Source organism: Eptesicus fuscus, chromosome 15 (genome assembly GCF_027574615.1).
Source record: "Eptesicus fuscus isolate TK198812 chromosome 15, DD_ASM_mEF_20220401, whole genome shotgun sequence".
NCBI lineage: Eukaryota > Metazoa > Chordata > Mammalia > Chiroptera > Vespertilionidae > Eptesicus > Eptesicus fuscus.
In genome coordinates, this window is record NC_072487.1 from 61,988,222 (window position 1) to 62,012,451 (window position 24,230).

At 37.3% G+C, this 24,230-nt stretch overlaps 1 protein-coding gene across 7 annotated transcripts in view; it reads right to left on the reverse strand.

The window, feature by feature from the left end:
- PTBP3 (polypyrimidine tract binding protein 3) overlaps positions 1-24,230 on the reverse strand; it is a 92,331-nt gene that overhangs the window by 26,002 nt on the left and 42,099 nt on the right. For all 7 annotated transcript variants that reach the window (XM_054726922.1, XM_008141794.3, XM_054726921.1 and 4 more), the window contains 6 exons: positions 20,272-20,436; positions 12,286-12,396; positions 10,209-10,383; positions 3,929-4,006; positions 3,542-3,681; positions 3,258-3,291 (listed from right to left, as the gene is read on the reverse strand). In XM_054726922.1, coding sequence (XP_054582897.1) covers positions 3,258-3,291; positions 3,542-3,681; positions 3,929-4,006; positions 10,209-10,383; positions 12,286-12,396; positions 20,272-20,436 — 703 coding nt within the window. The remainder of the gene's footprint in view (positions 1-3,257; positions 3,292-3,541; positions 3,682-3,928; positions 4,007-10,208; positions 10,384-12,285; positions 12,397-20,271; positions 20,437-24,230) is intronic.

Here is a 24,230-nt window from a genome sequence, read left to right on the forward strand (position 1 = left end):
CTCATGCAATAGTTTCAAGATCAACTAATTTAACAAGAGGAAAAATTTAATTTTTCAAAGTACAACAAAAATTAGTGAATTAAACTGAAAAAATTAGTATCATAATTAATTAGGTGTAGCAACAATGAAACACTACCATTTATACCGCTTATATTTATGAGGTTTCTTTTTCAGTTTGACAACCATTAAGATCAAGTACTAAAATAAAGTGAATTTAGAATCAGACCTTAGAATACTGAATGAAAATAAAAAAGATTTCTGAAAATAATGAAGCATATTATATCATACTAGAGGCCCGGTGCACAAAATTCATGCACAGGGGTGTGTCCCTCAGCCCAGCCTGCACCCTCTCCAATATGGGATCCCTCTCACAATCCAGGACGGCTGGCTCCCATCTACTTGCCTGCCTGCCTTCCTGATTGCCCCTAACCACTTCTGCCTGCCAGCCTGATCACCCCCTAACCACCCCCTGACAGTCTGATTGCCCCTAACTGCCCTCCCCTGCAGGCCTGGTCCCTCCCAACTGCCCTCCCCTGCAGGCTTGATCGTCCACAACTGCCCTCCCTTGCAGACCTGGTCCCTCCCAACTTCCCTCCCCTGCTGGCCATCTTGTGGCGGCCATCTTGTGTCCACATGGGGGCAGGATCTTTGACCACATGGGGGCAGCCATCTTGTGTGTTGGAGTGATGATCAATTTGCATATTATTCTTTTATTAGATAGGGTAGAGGCCTGGTGCACGGGTGGGGGCTCCCTTGGGGTGTGGGGTGGCCTGGGCGAGGGGCCTCTGGTGGTTTGCAGGCAGGCCACGTCCCCCGGCGACCCAAGCAGAGGCCCTGGGATCTGGGATTTATTTATCTTCTATAATTGAAACTTTGTAGCCTTGAGCAGAGCCAAGCCTCCTGCTTGCTCCATGGCTGCAGCCCTTTTTGTTGGGATTTATTTATCTTCTATAATTGAAACTTTGTAGCCTTGAGTGGAGCCAAGCCTCCTGCTCTCTCCAAGGCCTCAGCCATCTTGGTTGGGTTAATTTGCATACTCTCTCCTGATTGGCTGGTGGGCGTAGCAGAGTAATGGTTAATTTGCATATTACTTTCATCAGCTAAGATTGCTCACTAAATGTTAATGGTTTTTATGAAAGTTTCATCATTAATAAAAATCTTTAAGATATTAACCCTTTGCACTCGGATATCGAGTGTGACTCGACACGGTTAGCAGTAGAATAAAGGAATCGAAAAAAGCAAGCAAGTGCAAAGGGTTAAATACTGCTTATGTAATTGCTCATATATTTGTACATATTAAACTATACATAATGAATACAGTGAATATGGATGAAGTGTATGAATAATTAATCCTATCTAATAATAGACAAATATGCAAATTGACCATACCTCTGACACACCCACAAGCCACACCCACCATCCAATCAGAGCAAGCATGCAAATTAACCCAAACCAAGATGGCTACAGCCACAGAGAGCAAGGTTTCCTAGGTAACAGAGGAAGCCAAGCTTTCCGCCTGCCCTTGCCAGGCCTAAGCTTCCACTCAAGCTACAAAGTTTCAGTTATAGAAGGTAAACAAATTCAAACAAATGGTGGCAGGATGGAGCTTGAGAGAGCAGGCCAGGGTTGCCGCCGGCAACAGGGGAAGCAAAGCTTTCTGCACACGCTGGCCAGGCCCACCCACTTAAGGCAACAAAGTTTCAATTATAACCCCAACACAAATGGCTGCCGGCCTCGGAGGGAGCCCCAGGCTTGGCTCCGCTCCAGGCTACAAAGTTTCAATTGTAAAAGGAAAATAAATTCCAGATACCAGGGCCTCCGCTTGGGTTGCCAGGGGGCGTGGCCGGCCTGCAAACCACCACAGGCCCCTCGCTCAGGCCGCCCCACACCCCAAGGGAACCCCCACCTGATCCGGGACATTCTTCAGGACAAACCAGCTGGCCCCCACCCCTGTACCAGGTCTCTATCCTATCTAATAAAAGAGTACTATGCAGATTGATCATCACTGCAACACACAATATAGCTGCCCCCATGTGGTCAAAGATCCAGCCCCCATGTGGACACAAGATGGCCACCACAAGATGGCCAGCAGGAGAGGGCAGTTGGGAGGCACCCTGCCTGCAAGGGAGGGCAGTTGGAGGTGATCAACCCTGCAGGAGAGGGCAGTTAGGGGTGACCAGGCCGGCAGAGGAGGGAAGTTGGGGGCAAACAGGCTGGCAGGAGAGTGGTTAGGGGGTGATCAGGCTAGCAGGCAGAAGCGGTTAGGGGCAATCAGGAAGGCAGGCAGGCAAGCAGTTGGGAGCCAGCAGTCCTGGATTGTTAGAGGGATGTCCGACTGCCCATTTAGGCCCGATCCCGGTGGACGAATTTCGTGCACCGGGCACGAATTTCGTGCACCGGGCCTCTAGTCATATATAAATAAGGAGTATGTGCTAAATTTTTTAAAAAATATATTTTTATTGATTTCAGAGAGGAAGGAAGAGGGAGAGAGAGAGAGAGAGAGAGAGAGAGAGAGAGAGAGAGAGAGAGATAGAAACATCAGTGATGAGAGAGAATCATTGATCAGCTCCTCCTTCATGTCCCCCTCACTGGGAACTGAGCCTGCAACCCAGGCATGTTCCCTTGACTGGAATCGAACCTGAAACCCTTCAGTCCTCAGGCCAAGGCTCTATCCACTGAGGCAAACTGGCTAGGGCTGTGCTAGATTTTTTTAACTGAGAAAAACACTATTAGAAAGTTTGGAAATTGGTAAAACCTGAAGCTCATAATGCCTCTCTCCTGCTTAAAACTATTCAATTCCCACGGTTCTTAGGTTAAAAAACCAAGCTCCATAATTTAGCTTACAAGCTCTTCATGATGTTGACCCACCCACATGTACAGCTTCAACATGTCTGTCCCTTATACTCTCCATTGGACTTCCTTCACTTCCCGGCTCCAGAAGCTCTCTCACTGCTAATGCCTGTGAAAGGTATTTGCCCTCCTTTTTCTGCCTGGTTAATGCTTACTGATTTTTCACAAGTCAGTTTTAACTATAATTTCCCTTGGCATACCAACTCTGATTCCCTCAGCTAGGTTAGGACTCCCAGCTATACATTCCCTTTTTAAATGAAATTGTATTGTAATTAGTTACTAATACTCTACCCTCAGTGTCAAACACTACTTGGCACATAGAGACAGTCAATAAATACTACTGAATGATGAAATGTATTCAATTCATATCATAGATAATATTAAAAATAGAAAAAAAAGAAACTTACCAAATAGGATAAACAGCCCATGTGGTGTGATAAGCTGAAAAAGGATAATACAAAATACAGGTGTCTGACTAATATAAGTAAAAATTTAAAATAAGTTTACTTGTAATAATAACAGTTGACTTTGTTTAAAGCATTTATTTTATATATTTCTATATATACTAGTGATGAATTTTAATAAAAATTCTTAAAATAAATTAAAAATTTTTTATTTGAATACAACTCTAGATCAGAAGCTACTACAGACCTCCTTCTGAAAGAATATGTTACAATGCTTTCCGACTCACATCAGGATTGAGATTGGTGACAAGCAGAACAGAATTTCCTGGTATACCACCAGCCCCAGGAATGGCCATTCTTCCAGTGACAGCAGAGGAGGTGAGTGCGAGAGGACCAAGAGCTCCAGGAATACCTGGGACTGACAGACCTTTTTAAAACATCAAGAGCATTTCGTATTTTAGTTATCTGAAGATTATAACACTTGATAAATAAATTAATTAAGACAAAAGCAAAAATGAAGAAAATGTGTCAGGGCGTGTGCAGAAGGCAACCTATCAATGTTTCTTTCCCTCTCCCTCCCCTTTGACACCCTCCTCCCCCTGTTCCCTTCCACTCTATCAAAAATATAGAACATCAGAAAAAATCATTTCAAACTGAACTTTGAAAAAAATCACCTGTAGCTTGAGAAAATCCAATGGCTGGAGCAAATCCAGCAGCCCCTGCATATGGTGAGGAAATTATACCTGGTGCACCTAATGGAAAAGAGAAGCTAAAATAAATATATTACCTTCTATAAATATGGTTATCAAAGCAATATAAAATGGCTGTAAGGGCATATTACTGATAAAGAATTCTGTTGTGAAGTAAAAATTTATTCAATAGGTGATCTCTAATGTAGAGTCTCTGCCACTTTCAGAGGCTAACCCCTTCCACCTGAGTTCAAGGTGTAGAGTACAGCGTAGCTGTTATTTAGTTTTGAGTTATTAGTTTGTTATTTAGGTTGAAATTCTTGCCCTTATTTAAAGCATTGTTTCTATGTAAAAGTCATTAAATACTTATTAGGTTGTATACCTATGGGGCACTGCATTGATAAAAAGGAAATATGAAATAAAAATCCTTGCCTCTGAGAGGTTTACAAACAAACTAAACATATAATTAGAGGAGATTCACATGCTGAGGATCTAGTGGTTTAAGTACAAACGCACTACAAGTGGTCTAAGAAGAAGAGATCACAGAGGACTCACTGTGATTTTTTGGAGAAGGTTTCTCAGGGGGTAAAACTTGAGCAGCTAGGCATTATGCATTGAAAAGCACAGTGGTTAGTGTGCACTAGATGCTAAACTAATGCTGGTACTCTTCCTTTCCTTTCAGAAACCTGGTGACTATGCATCATCAACAAAAACAGGACTTAGTTCCAATAGAGGAGTCAGTATTAATAGGAAAACAATTTGGTTTTGGACATGTCAAGGTGGAGGTAAAGACCTTCAAATGGAAATGCCCAAGAGTGGAAACGAGGGGGCAAACTCAGAATAACAATGATAAGACAGAGATTTATAAATCATCTATGTACAAATAAATGAAGCCGAATGAAAGAGAGCGCCACTGGAAAGGGCACGCGACAAGAAACTAAAAGAGCTAAAAACAAAACCTGGGAATATCAATTGGTATACTTAAAATAGTAGAGGAAAGAAGAGGAGCATTCTAAAAGAGAAAAAAAAAAAAAAAACAGCCTTAGAAATAGGAAAAAAAAGTAAATTCTAGTTCTTCAGGATCTAGAGAATCAAAGTTATTTTGGAGAAGAGGTTCAACAGAGGTTCAAAAGAATGAGAAATGTGAAAGATAAAAAACAGTTTTAGAGCAGCAGAGAAAAGTTAGATTGTAAGAGTCAAAGGGATGGTTTTGTTTTTTAATAATAGGGTGATGAATATATTTATAGAAGAAGAATATAGGCTGTATTTTCCAGAGGAGTTAAAAGCTTATGTAAGTTTATTCTCTTCATGAAAGAGATTTAACAGAATTAGTTGAATATATAGCTGTGATTTATTAAAATAATCCAAGAAAATATAGTCATGGAGACTTCAGAGGTAGAGCTAAGCAGAGAGAACTGGAAACACAAAATAAATGACAGGATAACTGATGTAATTAGAAGGGAAGCATATTTACTGTAAGCATATTATGAGCCAAGCCTATATAGCGCTAAGGAAGTACTAAACAAAGCAGACAAGAATCTCTGTCCTTGCTAAACTTACATTCCAGTCAACCGAAGATCATAGGTAAAATGACTCATTTTTACAACAGAATAACTATAGTCAAGGCATAAAGAAAGACAACAAATGAACTTCAATATGGATATGAGTAATTATAAAAATGTACAATACAAAGTTAAACATAAGAAGAAATATGGTGCATTTTATTACTGTTGCCAAATATTCACTTGCCCCTTTCATGTGACTTGCAGTGACTCCTGTGGGAGGAGCGTGCATTTCTATGCAATTCCCACAGTATATGATCATGTCATAGGAACACACAGACAGACATGCTGCCTCTGTACAGAAGTTTTAAGAGGCATGATAGTGTGAATCAGCTCTCTTATTTTTACTTTCTGCCATAAGAATGCATGTCTCCAATGGAGTGACATCTTCAGCCCAAGCCCTGGATCACAAAGGTATATGAATGAAGGTTGCAAAAGCAGATTCACAGCTGCCTAAGTGTTGATGCTATGAGAGAAATAAATGTTAATTGCTGTAAATCCAGAGATTTGGGGGGACAAGAGAGATTCTCTTTAAACACAACAAAGTGACCAGTACAGATGTCTACTGAGAGGGGTATAAGTCAGATCAGCAGTAGGTTTTAGAAAAATGAGGAAAATTTTGAGATAACTATCACAGACATAAAATAGTGATAAATACAAGAACTGGCAACCAATCACCAGGGTCAAATTTTAAATAATTGTTTCCCAGTAGGATATAATGATTAATAAGGATTATCTGTTAAAATTTGAAAAAAGAATTATTTATTAAGTTTCCATAAATCTGTGCTCCTCAAATAAGCAGAAACAAAAAACATTTTAGCAAAGTAACCTGTTAAGCAATAGGTTAGTATCTTTATGAAAAGATTATACAAACCTTTAAGGAAAAGGTCTAAGATTTGAATGATTAAGAATAGATATTTTGCATTTGGAAAATGTAGAACCAAAATAGCAATTAATGCCAGATAAATTAACAGGCAGCATTGAAATCAGTTTATCATTGTTATTTATAATAACAAAACCCAAAATAACCTGTCAGAAACCACTTTAATAAGTGCTTGAAGGGTTTAGAATGAGTCACCTCAAGACATACCTCTATGGTATGCAGATTATTTTGAGATCAAGGCAACAGAGACCCTGCAGACTCAAGAGAAACTTCTGCCACCATTGAACTCCCTAGAAAAATTTAAATTAGAGGCCTTGCATATAATAAGAATTATCATCAGAAATAACATTTTATGATCTATATGGCGGGGCAAACTACTAGTTACTGAATTCATATCCGCTCTTATCGCCCTGTGATGACCTTCCTCCCTTCTGAAGCCCCAATGCAAAATGTCATATTGCCTCATTTGTTCATATATACCTCATTTCCTCTTTCAGTCTTTGAACCTCTCATGTATGTGGGGTCTCTCACTCTCTCACAAATGTTGGGCTCCCCTGTGTACGTATGTACTTACATCTGGCTATTTTTTTCTTGCTAATTTGCCTCACGTAGATTTGATTATTAGACCAGCTGGAAGGATCTTGAGGGAAAAGGGAAGTTTCTTCCTCCCCCATATGACCAAAGTTACTATCACCAAGAATAGAAAAAACTGGCATCATATGTCTCTTGACATAATAAATTGAGAAAGACACATTATTTCAGCAAAAAAAACCCCCACAAACTCATATTGAGAGACATTCTACACAATACCTGACTTGAACTCTTAAAAAATGAAAAGGTCATGCAAGACAAGGAATAAAGAAGTGTTCCAAATTAAAGGACTCTAAAAAGATATGACAAATAAATTAGGCCTGATACTGGTTTGGATCTTTACCAGAAAAAAATCTCTTATAAAAGAACATTGTTTTCACAACTGTCAAAATTTTAAAAGGTTTATGGATTAGATAATAGTAGTGTATGAATGTTAATTTCCTGGTTTTGATAACTGTATTTAGGTAAGAATGACCTTGTTCTTAGAAAATATGAGTATTTAGAAGTAAAGGGGCATCATGCCTGCAACTTACGCTCCAGTGACTCAGGGGGATAAAAAACTTACCTACCTACTTACACACACTCACACACTCAGAGAGATGATAAAGTACATGTGGCATGATGTTAATAATTGAGGAATCTGGATAAATGATATAAGGCAATTCTTTGTACTATTCTTGCAACTTAAATTATTTCAAAACAAAGTTACTAAAATACTATAAATTTTAGAGTAGAAGTATATATATAGCTTTAGGATGTCAGGGCAACAAAAAGATTTCTTAACATACAAAAAACACAAACATAAAGAAAATGGCAAATAAATTTGACTACATAAAAATACTATAAAGCCAAAAATGAAAGAAATGCATATTACTAACACATATAACAAAAAAAGTGTTTTGAGAGATTAAAAAAAAAATCCTACAAATAAACAAGAAAAAGCAATAAACCAAACACAAAATTAGGCAAAAGAGATAGACATTCATAAGGGAGAATGACCAATAAACAAATAAAAATATGTTCAACCTTCTTAATCAGGAGCAGCACTGGTCATAATGGCCTCAAACTAAAATAACCCAAATGTCTATCCACAATAGAATGGATAAACACAACTGTGGTATATTCACACAATGGGAATCTATACACTGACAGTATTGAGAATGAATAAGCAACAGTCACATATATAAATATGAATGTCTCACAAGTCACACACAAAAACAAATAGCATAATTCCATTTATGTAAGGTTTTAAAGATAGGAAAAAACGTTTTTTAAATTAGCACTTAGGGCTGCATAATAAATGGTAAAAACAACAACCCAGTAAAAATAAAAAGCTAAAAAGCAAAAGAATGATTATCATCAAATTTGAGACTGATTATCTTTAGAGTAGGAGCACAATTAATGAGAAGGGTACAAAGAGTACTTCTTCGGTATGTATAAATATTTGTTTTTTTAACCTAGGTAACAATTACATAGGTATTAAAATATATTTACATGTTTCATAAGCTTTTCTATTGATATAATACAGGGTGGCGCAAAAGTAGGTTTAGAGTACACAAAACAGAGTTTATTCTTGTATTACTATTTATTAATTATTGAATTATTTTCCATATGAGCAACTGTAAACCCACCTTTGCACCATCCTGTATGTATCACTAAAAACTGGGACAAACTGCTTAAAACGTAACCCTAGAAATTTTAAATGTCAACCTTTAAAAAAGAGAAAGAACACACTGAGGTAGGAAAAAGGTCAAGAGTGTGGTGTTTCAGAAGCCAAGAGAAAAAAGAGAATAGTAAACTTTCACACATACATAAAAAAGCATTGTTCTCTGATGAATCACTTATCTTAGGAATAGGCATCACTTTGCAACAACTATGAATTAATTTATTAACACAATGAAAAAGGATGTTAACATCTGACACTTTATATTCAGAAACCAAAATTCTTAGCTGTATTTTTTAAATGTCCTCTTTACACAATGCAGAACATTAATTATACCAACAGTATATATTCAGTTATTGGAGTAAGTGTAGTTCTGCATTTGACAGCCAATTTTGGCAAACTTGAATGACAGCCTCAATTTCTATCATGTGTTTTTGAAACAGTAATTACAAAGATCTTAGGCTCTACAGAATCAGACATGTAAGTAAAGGCTGGTAACAAATAAAACACAAAAATTGGTCAGACCAAAACAGAACCTTCAACAACTTTAGGAACGTGAACTTAACAGTTCACTCGACTTTTTCAGTTATAAAGAACAAAAAGCTTTTATACTTGAAAAATAAAGTTACAAAGTATTTTCTTGAGAATTTTAGACAACCATCTGGCTAAGGATTGTGTTTTTTTTTCTTGTCTGTGAAATGAAGATAGACTAAATATCACTTAAGGTCTCAATAAACAATATTTTATGGTGTCATTTGGGAAAATAATGAATCACAAAAGGTAATACAATTATTACTTTATCTAAATATAAATCACACTTTCAAGAGTTGCAAAACCAGAAAGTAGCACACATTAACCTAGTGATATATCCAACTGGGCCATCTGCTGCTTTTTCCTTAACATAAAGTTTTATTTAAAAAGTATGTATAAATGTATTGAGAACTAGTTTTAAATAAAAGAAGGAAACCCTTCAGAGCAACATTTACAGAGACAATTCAGAAGACTACTTTTATTAATGTAAAAATGCAACTTCCCACAAACTTAAGGTAAAGATGGAAGTTCTGATGTTTAAAAAACAAAACAAAATAAATAAATACTCTTGTTTGAATAAAGGAAAAACATACCACTAATTTAGATCCTTGTTTTAATATATCACTACTTAAAAAAGGATTTCTCTCAGGAGCACTTAAGCCAATATTCTGTTGGCTATAAACCAACATATTTAAAATAATGTTAATATGTAAAAGACTTAATTTGAAGCAAATTACTATATGGCTGATAATGAATAATATTAATGTTAGAAAATAAACCTGTAATTCTCAATGTCAGATATTCACTTATTTTGCCAACTAATAGAATCTACAAATATTAAAATTTAATTTAAGGACAAATTTTGTTCTATGATCCTTGCTATCCTTTAGAACACCTGGGAGAATTTTGTTCTATGATCCTTGCTATCCTTTAGAACACCTAAGAAGAAAAAGGCTAACTGACATAACATGGATTAATAAATGAAATGTGTAATTTCAGAAAACTTGCTTTGTGACCCAAAACAGAACTACTCACCAAAAGCAGCAGCCATAGGGGATTCAAGGGATGGATGGCCATCACCAGTAGGAAGGTCTAAGCGAGTGAAGTCTCTGCTTTTGTCATTATTATATTTCACATTAAGGCTGGTAAGCTTGGAGAAGTCAATATGCAGAGTGCAGCATGCATTATAGATATTCTGGCCATCCAGTGCCTAAAGCATGTAAGAAAGGGACTGATGTTTTGCAAGACAACAACACTGATAAATCAAGTAGTCTCTACTTTGACACAGAATGGCTATCAGGTATAAAGCAGAGAGCACTGGATTAGAAGCCAAAGACCTTTATTTACTTTTACCTCTGTCACTATGTGCACCTAAGAGGGAAAAAGAAAATGTCTAACTGTAGTTTTTTTCATCTGTAAAATAAGGATAATAATCCCTATCTTGTCTCTGGTAAAGATCAAATTAGAAAGGAGAATGTAAAGGCTTGGAAAACTATTATGCATTACTGTACATTGTATTAGCTGTTATTATGATTATTTTGTCCACAAAAATGTTTACAGATATTTTTACACTTCATTTTAATTCTTTTTAAAGAATGAGTATAGTTTAGTATAGTTTATACAGGTTAAGATGAAATAAAGCCTTTCTAAATGGTACTTACTAGAAAAGCAATACATGAAATATTATCTACCATTTTTTCTTCTCTTATAAATTTATTTTTTAGAACTTTGAGTAATAAGCTGAGGGCCCTAGATGGTTTGGCTCAGAGGTTAGAGCATCCACCCAAGGACTGAAGGGTCTCGGGTTCCATTCCAGGTTAAGGATATGTACCTCAGTTGTAGGCTAGACCCCTGGCCCCAGGCAAGGAGCGAGGCAACCAATGGGTGTGTCTCTCTCTCACAGAGATGCTTCTCTCTCTCTGTCTCTCCACCTCCCTTCCACTCCACTAAAAATCAATGGGCCCTAGCCGGTTTTACTCAGTGGATAGAGCGTCGGCCTGCAGACTGAAGGGTCCCAGGTTTGATTCTGGTCAAGGGCACATGCCTGGGTTACGGGCTCGATCCCCAGTAGGGGGTGTGCAGGAGGCAGCTAGTCAATGATTCTCTCTCATCACTGATGTTTCTATCTCTCTCTCCCTCTCCCTTCCTCTCTGAAATCAATAAAAATATATATTAAAAATAAATAAAATAAAAATCAATGGGAAAAAATATCCCTGGGTGAGGATTAACAAAATAAGTAAATAAATAAAAATAAATAAATAATAAGCTGAGGGAAATTTGAAGTCAGTTCTGGAACAAGCCTATAAATCAGTAATCCCTCCCCCTTCATAATAATAGTTTACTGATGAGTATGCTACCATAAAGGCACAAAATTACATATATGTGGAGGTAGAGGGTACAATAAATATAAAGGCTATATTCCTAATCAAGAGGTAGACACTGTGTGGTACACAAAAGTACAACTAACTTTATCCCTATCTTTGAAAAGAATTCAGAAACAATTCAGACACTGATGTAAGATAGAATTCTGGTTAGAGATAGATCTCAATAGGAGATGGGTCAAATATAACCAAACTGTAAAATTTTATATCTTGTCAACAATCAAGCACTCATGAACTTAAAAAAAAAAAAAAAAAGACTCTAAGTTGACACAGCAGGTTTCTTAAGATTTAATGTATTCACCAATTCAGAGCTCATAGATTCAACAAGGAGTATGGTTGTAAAAATAGTGAAATCAATCTTTGGAGAATTTGATAGAATAAATGAAGGCACAAGGGCAAAGATAATTTTACTTTATTAGTTAGATTATATCAAGAGCACTGTGCTCAATGTTAGACTTCAAATGTGACAAACAGAAATGAGTCCCAGAGGTCTTGAGATATAATAGGTGCTTTGAAACCATTTCATATGAACAAAGTAATTTTTAGCTTGTTATGAAAAAAGAGCATATGAAACAGTATATTTGAAAATGATAATTTTTATATTATGTTTATCCTACTACAATTAAAAAACACATGGTAAATGGGAGCAAGAGAGAAGACATGAAGGCTTCCTTTGGTATCACTGAAGTGACTGATTAACAACTGAAAAATGAAAAAAAGTTAATAATTACCATTTTGGCATACTGTGCATTCAATGGGTCAGCATACTGAAGCAAGGCTTGAAACTGATTATTCTTTGTAAAGGTGATAATTTTCAAGACTGTGCCAAATTTAGAAAATATCTGAAAAAAAGTTCACATTAGGTTAAATCTAAGGAAAAAATTAAACTAACATCTTTATAAATACAGCTTGATTCATGAATACCATTTTTAAATGAAAATAATTTCCTCTGTTAAAATTGTTGGTACCAAAATAACTTAAATCAAACCTAAGATGTTAAAGTTTCAACACCCATTCATGGCTTATAACAGTGCCTAACCCAATAGGCACTCAAATATTTAACCTACTTTATAGTATGTCATAAATGGCACAATACTAAAACGGTAGTCTACAACAGAAATTAATTAATATTTTAAGATAATGGGGTGAAAAGTATATGTATGGAAGTGAAAGAGTCACACTGATCAACTATTTCACTCTGAGAATCAGCCTCTAACTTTTTGAGATTTTAGAGACAAACAAACTACAAGATGTTCAATAGAGACTGCTCTATTAATTCAAAGACTCACAGAGTACTGTTCTAAGCACTGGAAAGTCAGCAGTGAACAAAACAGAGACAAGAGTCTCTGCCCTTATGAGAAAAGACATATGATAACTAAGCAAATAAATAACAATGTCCAGTTGTAAAAAAGGTTATGAATTTAAAAAAAAAAATGAGAGAAAACGAGAATTAAAGTTGGAGACATCCAAGAGTGGTCAAGGAAGGCCCCTCTTAAGTGGTATTGGAGAAGAGGAATAAACAAGAGTGTGGGGAAGGTTTCCTGACAGACCTCTGGTTATCAATGGTCTTACAATACTGTTCTACTTCACCAAAACAAAGGTTCATGGCCAGGGTTACTACAATGCATTTTGTTTTCCTCTGACATCCCATTTTAAATGTGGATCTTAATGACCCAGAAACTTGTCTTCTGCTTCTAAGAATAAAAACGTAAGTATTCCCTAACCTGGTAAAAATGTCCTATTATCAAATATTATGTCTTGAGTATTGTTAATAGGGCAAATGGCTCTGCTTTCTAATTATCAGAAAGAATATTCTAAAGCAGAGGCAACAAAAGAAAAAATAGATAAATTCGACTACATCACAATTAAAAATGTTAGTATATTAAAAATACTATGAACAGAGTGAAAAGGCAACCCACAAAATGAAAGACAATATTTACAAAGCATATATCTGATAAGGGGTTAATATCCAGAATATAAATAAAGAACTACAATTCAACACAAAAACCCAATTTAAAAATGAACAAAAACCGTGGATGGGCATTTTTAAAAAAATAAAAAAAATGACTGTATAGCCAATAAAAACATGAAAAAATTCTTAGCATCACTAATCATTAGAGCAATGCAAATAAAACTATGAGATACCACTTCAAACCCAATATGATAGCTATTAGCAAAACAAACAAAGAAACGGAAAATACTGAGTGTTGGAGATGATGTGGAGATATGGAACCCTGTGCACTATGGAAAACATTTATGATGGTTCTTCAAAAACACCCTAAAACTTAAAAACAGAATTACCATATGAACCAACAATTCCACTTCTGGGAAGTTACCCAAAAAGTTTAAAGGCAGGAACTCAAAGAGCGGGCCTAAGCCAGCAGTCAGACATCCTTAGTGGTGCTGTGGAGTCAGGAGAGGCTCCCACCACTGCCGCTGCACTTGCCAGCCATGAGCCCGGCTTCTGGCTGAGCAGTGCTCCGAGCCCCTGTGGGAATGCACTGACCACCAGGGGGCAGCTCCAGTATTGAGCGTCTGCCCCCTGGTGGTCAGTGCATGCCATAGCAAGCGGTTGTTCCACTGTTCTGTCGATTTGCATATTAGCCTTTTATTACATAGGATGGATACAGGAATTGTAGTATGGAAAGATGAAAAATGTCTTAAAATGGTAAAATTTATTTATGTTTATTTTACCACCCCTAAAATAAAGTATTCTAAAGTCCAAATGGTCATTTGTGACAAGACATTCTTAACATATCATTAGCTTAGAGTCAAACACTTCTTATAGGAAATAACATCATTCAAGATTTTTGAAACCAATGTCTTAGAAGGGGCTCACCAGAAAATGCCATTCCTTAAAATTAGATAGTCTGAGAGCCCTTTATTGAAATTAGAAACTTTTAAAAAACTGTAGTTAATTTCATTATGGTCATATTACAGGGTTTAGAACTTTGGTACCTTAATTCCTCATTTAATTGTGTTTTGTAAAACATTAGGAAATTATTTTGCTTTTTTTCTTTTAATGAAAATTTTGGTCTTGTCACAGGTATCTTCTCAGTACAACCTGTGTCTTAGTTAATATTCTGTGCTCCCCAGACCCCCCCTAAATGTCATTACTTTATTATATTTTGAATTGATCTCTATTGTTGAAAGTATTACAGATGTTCCCCTTTTTAAACCTCACTGACCCCCATCCACCACACCTAGATAATACTCTTGAAATTCATAAAAGAACATCAAATTTACCTTCTCAGTTTGAATTTTATTTTGTATCTTTCTTTAAGATATAGGTAGATATAGGTATAAGCATTCTTGGTAAAAGGTCTTACTTATATTCTCTTAATTTTCATCCTTGGTAATACTGTGAAGTTGCGTGCACACACACACCACACACATCAATCTGTATAAGTGTGTCAACTATGTGTTTTTTTCACCAAATAAATGAGTAGCAATAGAATTTTAAATCTATAATAATAAAAGCATAATATGCTAATTAGATTCATTCTCTCATTTAACTTGGATAACAACCTAATGTACAGATATCCTCACTGACAGGTATGTGATTTTTATCTGAAAATAGTAAGAGGATATAAATTGACTTAACTGGCTAACTACAGATAGCTTTCTAGAGTCCCTTGGATTGTATTTACGTACTGAGCGAATAGCTACAAAAATCAATCTGATACTTTTGAATAAAGTAAATTAAATGAGCACCAATATCTAAGAATCTAGGAATGTCTAAAGTGTGATTTTTAACATTATTTCATAATTACCAAAATGCTAAATTTTAAACGATTTGGTTTCAAAAATTAACATTCAGGAAAGTTCAATATATTCAGATTTATTTTTATTGATTATAAGGTTTCTGGCTTTATTTCCCTAATATAGTGATTATAAGATCTCTGACTTTATTTCCCTAATAGCCTATCTAATAAAGGGGTAATATGCAAATTGACTGTCACTCTAACACACAAGATGGCTGCCCCCATGTGGACATAAGATGGCTGCCACAAAAAGGCCAGCAGGGAAAGGCAGTTGGGAGGGACCAGGCCTGAAAGGGAGGGCAGTTGTGGGTGATCAGGCCAGCAGGGGAGGGCAGTTAGGGGTGACCAGGCTGGCAGAGGAGGGAAGTTGAGGGCGACCAGACCTGCAGGGGAGGGCAGTTGGGGTGGGGACCAGGCCTGCTGGGGAGGGCAGTTAGGGGCGATGAGGCTGGCAGGGGAGAACAGTTAGGGGTGACTGGGTCGGCAGGGGAGGGCAGTTGGGGCGACCAGGCCGGCAGGGAGGGCAGTTAGGGGTGACCAGGCCGGCAGGGGAGGGCAGTTAGGGGCAATCGGACTGGCAAGGGAGCAGTTAGGCATTGATCAAGCTGGCAGGGGAGTGACTAGGGGGTGATCAGGCTGGCAGGCAGAAGCGGTTAGGGGCAATCAGGAAGGCAGGCAGGCAGGCTAGCAGTTGGGAGCCAGCAGTCTTGGATTGGGAGAGGAATGTCCCAGATTGGAAAGGTTGCAGGCTGGGCTGAGGGACACACCCCCCCGTGCACGAATTTTGTGCACTGGGCCTCTAGTATTGATTATAAGGTAATATATTTATTTTGATGTCATAAATATAAACACATAGACTCTACTCTTGATGTCTCCTGTACGTTGTATTCTTTTGGACTTTAAAATGGGACTAAAGAAATACTGAAGCTAAAATTCTGGTAAAATTAATCTTTAGGATGATATTTATATAGGTAAAACTTGCCAGAAACTAAAAATGTTCACTAGTATTCACTTGTAAAATGTATATTCATCTTAGAACTTTAAAAAATATCAGGCACACCAAACACAACTTGTTTGTAATAGTTTTTGTAGCCAACAAAATAGTAAGACGTAAGAACCAGAATTTTATATTACTAGTATTAATTTTTTATTTAATACCATAATAATTGATTTTGCAAGTTATTTATCTTTATTCTGCAATTCAAAAAGATCAGTCTTTTATCCTAGGTCAGTGGTCAGCAAACTCATTAGTCAACAGAGCCAAATATCAACAGTACAACGATTGAAATTTCTTTTGAGAGCCAAATTTTTTAAACTTAAACTATCTAGGTAGGTACATTGTTATTAACTTAATTAGGGTACTCCTAAGCTGGCCTTTGCTAAAAACTCAAGGGGCCAAAGAACCGCATGTGGCTCACGAGCCGCAGTTTGCCGACCATTGTCCTAGGTGATGCCACACAATCCAATGGCCTTAAATTACCACCCATACGCTGATGATTACCAAATCTCCAGCCCAGAGTTCTTATGCCAATGTAGGTTTATTTGCCAAATGTCTATTCAACATCTCCTGCTTCAGTGTTTAATAGATCTATCAAACTTAACATGTCCAAAACACACTCTTGATTCCTGCCCTACCTTCCACCCCTGCCCCAAATCTTTATTCCCCTCAGTCTTTATTATTTTAGTATAAGATAGCTCTATTTTACCATTTCACAGATAAAATCTGAAAGACATTCTTGATACTCTCTCTTTAAAACCTACACCTACTCAACCCATCAGCAAATCCTTCCAAATATATCCATAATCACTACTTCCAGTGCCCACGTCCTTATCCCAGTCTCCACCCTCTCTTACATGATTATGACAAGAGCCTTCCCTTACGCCTACAGCTTAATCTTTTTTTTAATCTTTACTGTTCAAAGTATTACATATGTCCCTTTTTTTTTTTCATTGACCCCTTTCACCCAGCTCCCACCCCATCCCCAGGCCTTCACTGTATTATTGTCTGTAGTCTTATAACAGCAATGAGACTGATTCTGTTAAAACATAAATGTGCCCCCAAATCCTCCAATGGTTTTCCATCTTACTTACATGTAAGATAATAAAGGGTTTATTTACATAATCTAGCTCCTAACTGCTTCTCTGACCCTCTTAGTTACTACATTCCTACTTTATTATACTCCACTGACATAGCCTTATTTCTGATATTTGAACACATTAAGCACACCGTCATGTTCAAGACTTTGCACTTGCTGCTTTTTCTGACTGGACCATCATTCTACCACGTACACACAACTTACACCCTAACATCCTTCAAGCCTCTGCTCAAATGTCATATTGGTAACATCTCTCTTAACGTCCATCATCTGAAATAGCACCATTCCCATCTTAATCCCTTTACTATGAGCTAAAGGAACAACCACAAGCTTCTACAGATGTTAGAGAGTTTAGCTAATGCCAACTCTTCAGCAAAGAATATAAAACAATCCTCTAATATAACAGGTGCAAGCAACTCCACACTTCCATGTATGATCCCATCTCAATATTCATTGCATTTTATGCGATTACTTATAAAATTACATCTTACCCACAAGACTGCAAAAGCAAGGATCATTTCCTTACAGTGAAATTTACTAGCATATGATAATTACAGATAACATTTCTTGAGCACTTAATATGTAGCAGGCACTGTTCTAAGTGCTTTAAGTGCATTAACTCATATAAACCTCACAATGAAGGTATGAGAAACCATCTTAATTCATCTCATTATATACTAGTAAATAAGTAAAAGGCATAGATGAGGTAAGTTACTTGCCCAGGATTACAGAGGTAGTAAGTGGTAGAGCCAGGATTAAAACCAGCTCCAAACCCTGTATCCTTAATCCTTAGGCTACACTACACTTTGGTTGGTTAATGAGACAGGATACCAGACGGAGAGGGCTTAGTTAATGTAATTAGAGAAAGACTCTCTGAGGAGGTGAATAAGGTGAAAACCTAATTATGTAAAATCCAGTTCAGTGACTCTCAGTGAAGAGTGTTCCAAGCTTAAATAATAGAAAATAGAAATGGACTAAGACAGGAATAAGCTGGAGGGGAGGGGAGAAGATCAATGGACCAAAAAAGCCAGGGTGCTAAATAAGCAGAGAAGTGTTCAAAATGGGGTTAAAGAGATGGGGAGAGGTCTGCATGTGGGGGCCTTAAGGGGCTCGGTAAAGAGTTTGGTTTGATTTCAACAACAATGGGAAGGAGCATGAAACAAGGGAGTGCTATATCTGAAGGCTGAGAGTCCGACCTCGAAAGTTACTACTGAGGATTCTCAGAATTACCACTCTTCACCGGAAGGACCCCATGATCTTTTGGGAGAGAAACAAGGTTTGTTACTGCTGTCATGAAGATGATAAATGGAACGACAGGACCGAACCACATGACCCTGGCTAAACTCACCGTGACAGATGGCAATGTTGAGCCACAGGACCAAGAATATCCTTTGTAACACAGTGTACATTAGCAGTAGCTACAGTGTTACAGTACCAAAAACAAACACACACTGCTGATGGATCACAGCGTGCTCAGTACCATTTTGTGGATAAACAGAAGAGAAGAAAATCCAACAGAACAAAAAAAGCAATCACCTGAGCAATTCCTGAACCCTTTCAGGGAACAAAAGTGGCTATGGATACCTCTGTTAAAGCCCTCCCTAGGACATGCTTTACAAATGCATATTTAAGAAAATGGTACTCAGAAAACTATCACAGGGATCACAGTGGGCCTAATAAATGGTATGCTTTGATATTTATATGCATGGCACAGGAACTGCATTAGGAATGTATCCAAGCTCTATCACCAGTTAGCACAGTGACTGTGGAAACCTAGCGTAACTTCTAAAGAAGGCCTCTGTTTCCTTATTTGTAAAATGTGAGAATAGAATAAGAGCATTTCAATCCGTAAATACACATGCACATACATACCTCTATGACTCTTCACTTTTAGTACAAATACAAAGATCAGAAAAGCAGTTAAATAATCCTGGACTGACCTGGTTCTATACTGGTAATATATATTGAGATATAAATATGAAAATAAGCAAATAATATGTTTTAGTATTTTAATACATGGATTGACAAGTATAATGAAATCAATATGCAGCTAAAAGGGACAAAACTAACTGAAGTTGTTGGACTAGATGCCCTATATTTATGTATACAGATTACCAACTAACTACATGTTAAATTCTGAAGGTATGTACATATGGAGTATTAAAAATATAATAAGCATGCAAAATACTCTGGACTTCACATGAGAAGGCTTGAGTTCTAATTGGCTCTTCAATTACTCTCTACAATGCATCAATTACCTGAGTTTCAGTTTTTATTCACTATAAAATTACACAACAAGGTGACCTCCCAATCTTTAAATTCTATATATGCATAGTAGGCCAAAATATGGTAGAATGTCTTTTATCAAGACAGGTTAGGCATATTACTGGGTAGTCAATGAAAGCTACATTGGGCATAAGTCAGCACTAACACGATACTTCCATGTTAAATGTAAAGAGTTGTTGTATACCTTCCTTTCAGAGTTTTTAAAAGAAAAATACTCAAATGTAAAGAGTCAACAGGAATAAATTAGTTATTTTCTATAAAAATCTTACTTTCTCAGGAATAACTACTACCAGTGCTTTTTATAGATTCTATACTTTATTCATTTTCATGTTTAGATATTAAAAAAAAATGTCTTACACATCTTTTAAAATCAAGTATTTAAGTTAGGAAACAGGGGGTATCAAAATTATCTCTAATTGATATTACTTCTTGCATGAAACAGGGTAAATTTTTTAAAAATTTAAAGAAATACATCAAACAAAATCAGCAACCCAAAAAACTAAAGATATAAAACATCTAAAGTTACAGAGGTCACATTTGACTCTGCTTTCTTAAGAAGGTCCCTCCTTACCTGATGAAGAACTTCCAGAGTAACAGGGTAAAAGAGGTTTTCAATAATTATCCGGAGCACAGGGCTCTGCCCAGGTAGCATTGTGCCTTCATTGGTGGGAGCTCCAGGAAGGGCCAGACTTCCTGACTGGACAGCACTGACAGCCTGCAGTGCAGCTTGGGCTCGCTATAAAATAATCCAAAATGAGAACTTTAATTACATAGAAGCAATACAAGAATCCTAAAAAATTAGTTAATTTAAAGTAACATATTTGAATGACTTTTATTCAAAATATTTAAATGACAACAGGAAAAAAAAGACAATGTGAAAATAATATTACTAGTAAAGACCACTTAAAAACCATTCAAATAGCCTTATCTCTTCCTGAACAATTAAATTCTAAAGCCTTAGGGTGGCATACAATAAATGTAAATATGGAGGAGGAAAGGAGCTGTGGTCCAGTGAGGTAAGGAGGGCATCCCTATAGGAAGGCATCCTGGCGCGTAGCATCAGAACCTGAGCAATATTAGGAGAGCATCATGTGGTAGGGTTGCCTAGCAAGGGGAACCTGAGCCCAAACAAGGTAAGGAAGGTTTCTCTATGTGGGGGTGGCTCACTGGGGGATATCAGAACCTGAAAAAGGTAAGAAAGGCATCCAGAAGAGAGTAAACTGGCCAGGAATGTCAGAGCCCAAGGAGAGCCAGGCAGGGGTCCACAGGGGGTGAGTAGCCAATATGGTAAAGACAGTCTGAGTATGGTGAACAAGAGGTTTATGAAGGCCTTAATGGCAAAAGAAGGTAACAATGGAGAGACAACCTGGCATGGGATGTTAGAGCCCTAGCAGATATAGGCAGATAAGTTTCTAAATATCATGCTCCACTAAAAGAAACCAAGTCAAGTTCCCAATGTGGAGCAAGGAAAGCAAAAAATGAATGCATGGCTTTTTGTTTTTATTGTTTGGTGTGTTGTTGTTTTTTTATTCCCGGTCAGGGCACATGCCTGGGTTGTGGGCTTGATCCCCAGTTGGGGTGTGCAGGAGGCAGCCAATCAATGATTTTCGCTCATCATTGATGTTTCTATCTCTCTCACCTTTCCTCTCTGAAATCAGTAAAAAAATAAATTAATTAAAAAGAAAAAAATTTATACATACAAATTATAGAGAGATGCCAAAAGGACAGAGAAAATGAAATATTGATTATAACAAATAATAGCTCATCACATAAAACAGGAAACCATTAGTCCATACTGATGTAAACTGACAGGTGATAAGGAAGAATATATTTACTAGTACACTGCCTTAAAATACCTTTTTCCAAATACTCTCCTCCCCCCGCCTCTGTAAATACTAACTTTACAATGGAGAAGTCAGGTAAATAAATACCAGTCTAATCAAGTGATCAAAGAGCACATCATCAGTAATGCAGCAAATTTAAATTATGTCCCACCTGATACGAAGCAATGAGGAAAAAAGAACATAACTTCTGTGATATTCCTATCAAAGATATATAGTATACACTAAATCTAATCACAAGGAAACATCAGACAAACTCAACTTGAGGGACATCCTAAAAGATAAATTGCCCATTAATTTTCAAGTATCAAGATCATGACAGTCAAAGAAAACCTGAGGAACTGTTTCAGATTAAAGGAGACTAATTTCCTAATTTTAACGATTGAATTCTGGTTGTGTAGATACCCGTTTGTAGGCAAAACATGATAAAAGTGTTAGACAATGAAGACAGACCAGATTAGCAATTTATTTCCAAATGCCTCAAGAAATCAAAAGTTCAACACTTTTCTAATTTTGTTATTGTCTCAAATTTTAAAATCATTATTTTAAAAAATGAAGTAGGTGAAGGGAAAATTGAAAGAAAAAAGGCACAGTTAGTGATTATTGAAATTAAATCCAAGTTTTCATCAATCTTTTGTTCCATACTTATTACTGCTTAAGATAAAATGTTTGTGTAACCAAATGAAAACCCCCAGCTACTTTCATTTTCACATAGTGTTACTTGAAATTTTAAAGTTCACAGTACGTTGTATGTTGTTTTAAATTAACATTTCTTGCCCTGGCCAGCAGGTTCAGTTGTGTTATAGTAATAATGATAAGAATAATATAGAATAAGTATCAAAATGTAGAATTATAGTGTGATATTAAAATATGATGTTAAAAAGTATTGAATGTAATGTAAACAGGTTGATTAAACACCCCTGAGTGGCCTGTATGCAGAAAAAAAAGTAAAGTGATCTGTTCCCCATATGTAAAACCAGATATGCAAGGCTCCTGGGACCCGCTGATAAGACACACTGAAGACGCCCATCTAGGCACATAAAAAGAGGAAGCACCAGAGGAAGATCAGAGAGGCCTGCTCTGCTCCTCCACAGACGGTCACTCTCCACCCCCCTTCCTGCATCTGCCCAAGCTCTGCCGTGGACTGTGAGTCCAAACAGTGAGCCGGAAACTGAGGCCTCAAACAAGACGCCGAGCCGCAGCTGCAACGTCCAACGTCCAGTGTGTGTGTCTGTCGGTGCGGATCCCGGGTGGCCTGCCGAGGTCTGGAAACCACCAGGACTCTATAAATAAACCGTGAGTGATTCGTGCATTGCATGTTTGTCTCCTGTGTAATTTATGCTCGGTCAATATTAAGTAAGTACCTTGGGTAGTACGTGTCAGTTTAGAGACTGGCTGAGGCACCCTTGGTCACCTGTGCTTACGTCCCTGAAGGAGAAATTGGGACAAGTTGGTTGGAGCAACATCCTATACACCAACAGGTTGTGGATTCAATCCCTGGTTGGGCACATATGGGAGGTAACCGATCGATGTTTCTTCCACATTAAGGTTTCTCTCTCTCTCTCTCTCTCTCTCTCTCTCTCTCTCTCTCTCTAAAAAAAGCAATAAAAAAATATCCTCAGGTAAGAATTAAAAATAATATTAGCACTTCTGTTTTGTTTTCATGATTTTAATGTTTACTATTTACTATACTATTACTTTTGTGAGGTAAGTAGCTTTCCAACATTTTGCTATCTTACCTAATAATAGACAAACATGTAAATTAACTGTACCTCCACTACGCCCACCAGCCAATCAGGAGGGAATATGCAAATTAAAGGACAAAGATGGCGGCCGCCCAGCTGCTCCAGGCGCGGAGTGGCTGGGCGGGGTAGGATGCCTGCTATGAGAGGGAGGCAGGGGTGAGGGGATCTACAGGAGCGGCACTCCGGCTCTGCAGCGAAGACGAAGATGGCAGACTCTGGCCTGAATCTGCAGCGAAGACGAAGATGGCAGACTCTGGCCAGATTCTGCAGCAAAGACGAAGAAGGCAGACTCTGGCCAGAGTCTGCAGCAAAGGCAGCAGACTCCAGCCAGAGCAAAGGCCTGAGTCCTGGGTGCCGGAGGAAAACCAGTGCTGAAAGCCAAGGGAAGGAAGGCCTATTGCACGAATCTCTTCGTGCAACGGGCCTCTAGTGATAAATAACATTAAAATTTAAAATGAGTACCTTTTTGAAAATTGGCCATCTTTTACTTTCTGTATGCTTAATAGTTGGACTTCTATTTTGCTCTGCATAACAACATTAAACAAATATTGCATATGTGATGGTGGTCACATAAGATTTTAACCCTTTGCACTCGCTTGTTTTCTCGATTCCTTTATTCTAATGCTAACCGTGTCGAGTCACACTCGACATCCAAGTGCAAAAGGTCAATGAAGCTGAAAAATTCCTTTTGCCTAGTGACATCTTGAATGTCATAATGTCGTAGCACAACATGTTACTCTCGTGTCTGTGGAGATGCTAGTGTAAACAAATATACTGTGCTGTCAGTAGTATAAAACTATAGCACATGCAATTAAGTACTAGTATATAATACTGGGTAATGATAATAAAAGACTATGTTACTGGTTTATCTATGTATTACAATTTTTATTATTTTAGAGGGTACTCTACTTATTTAAAAAGAAGCTTGCTATAAAAACAGTATG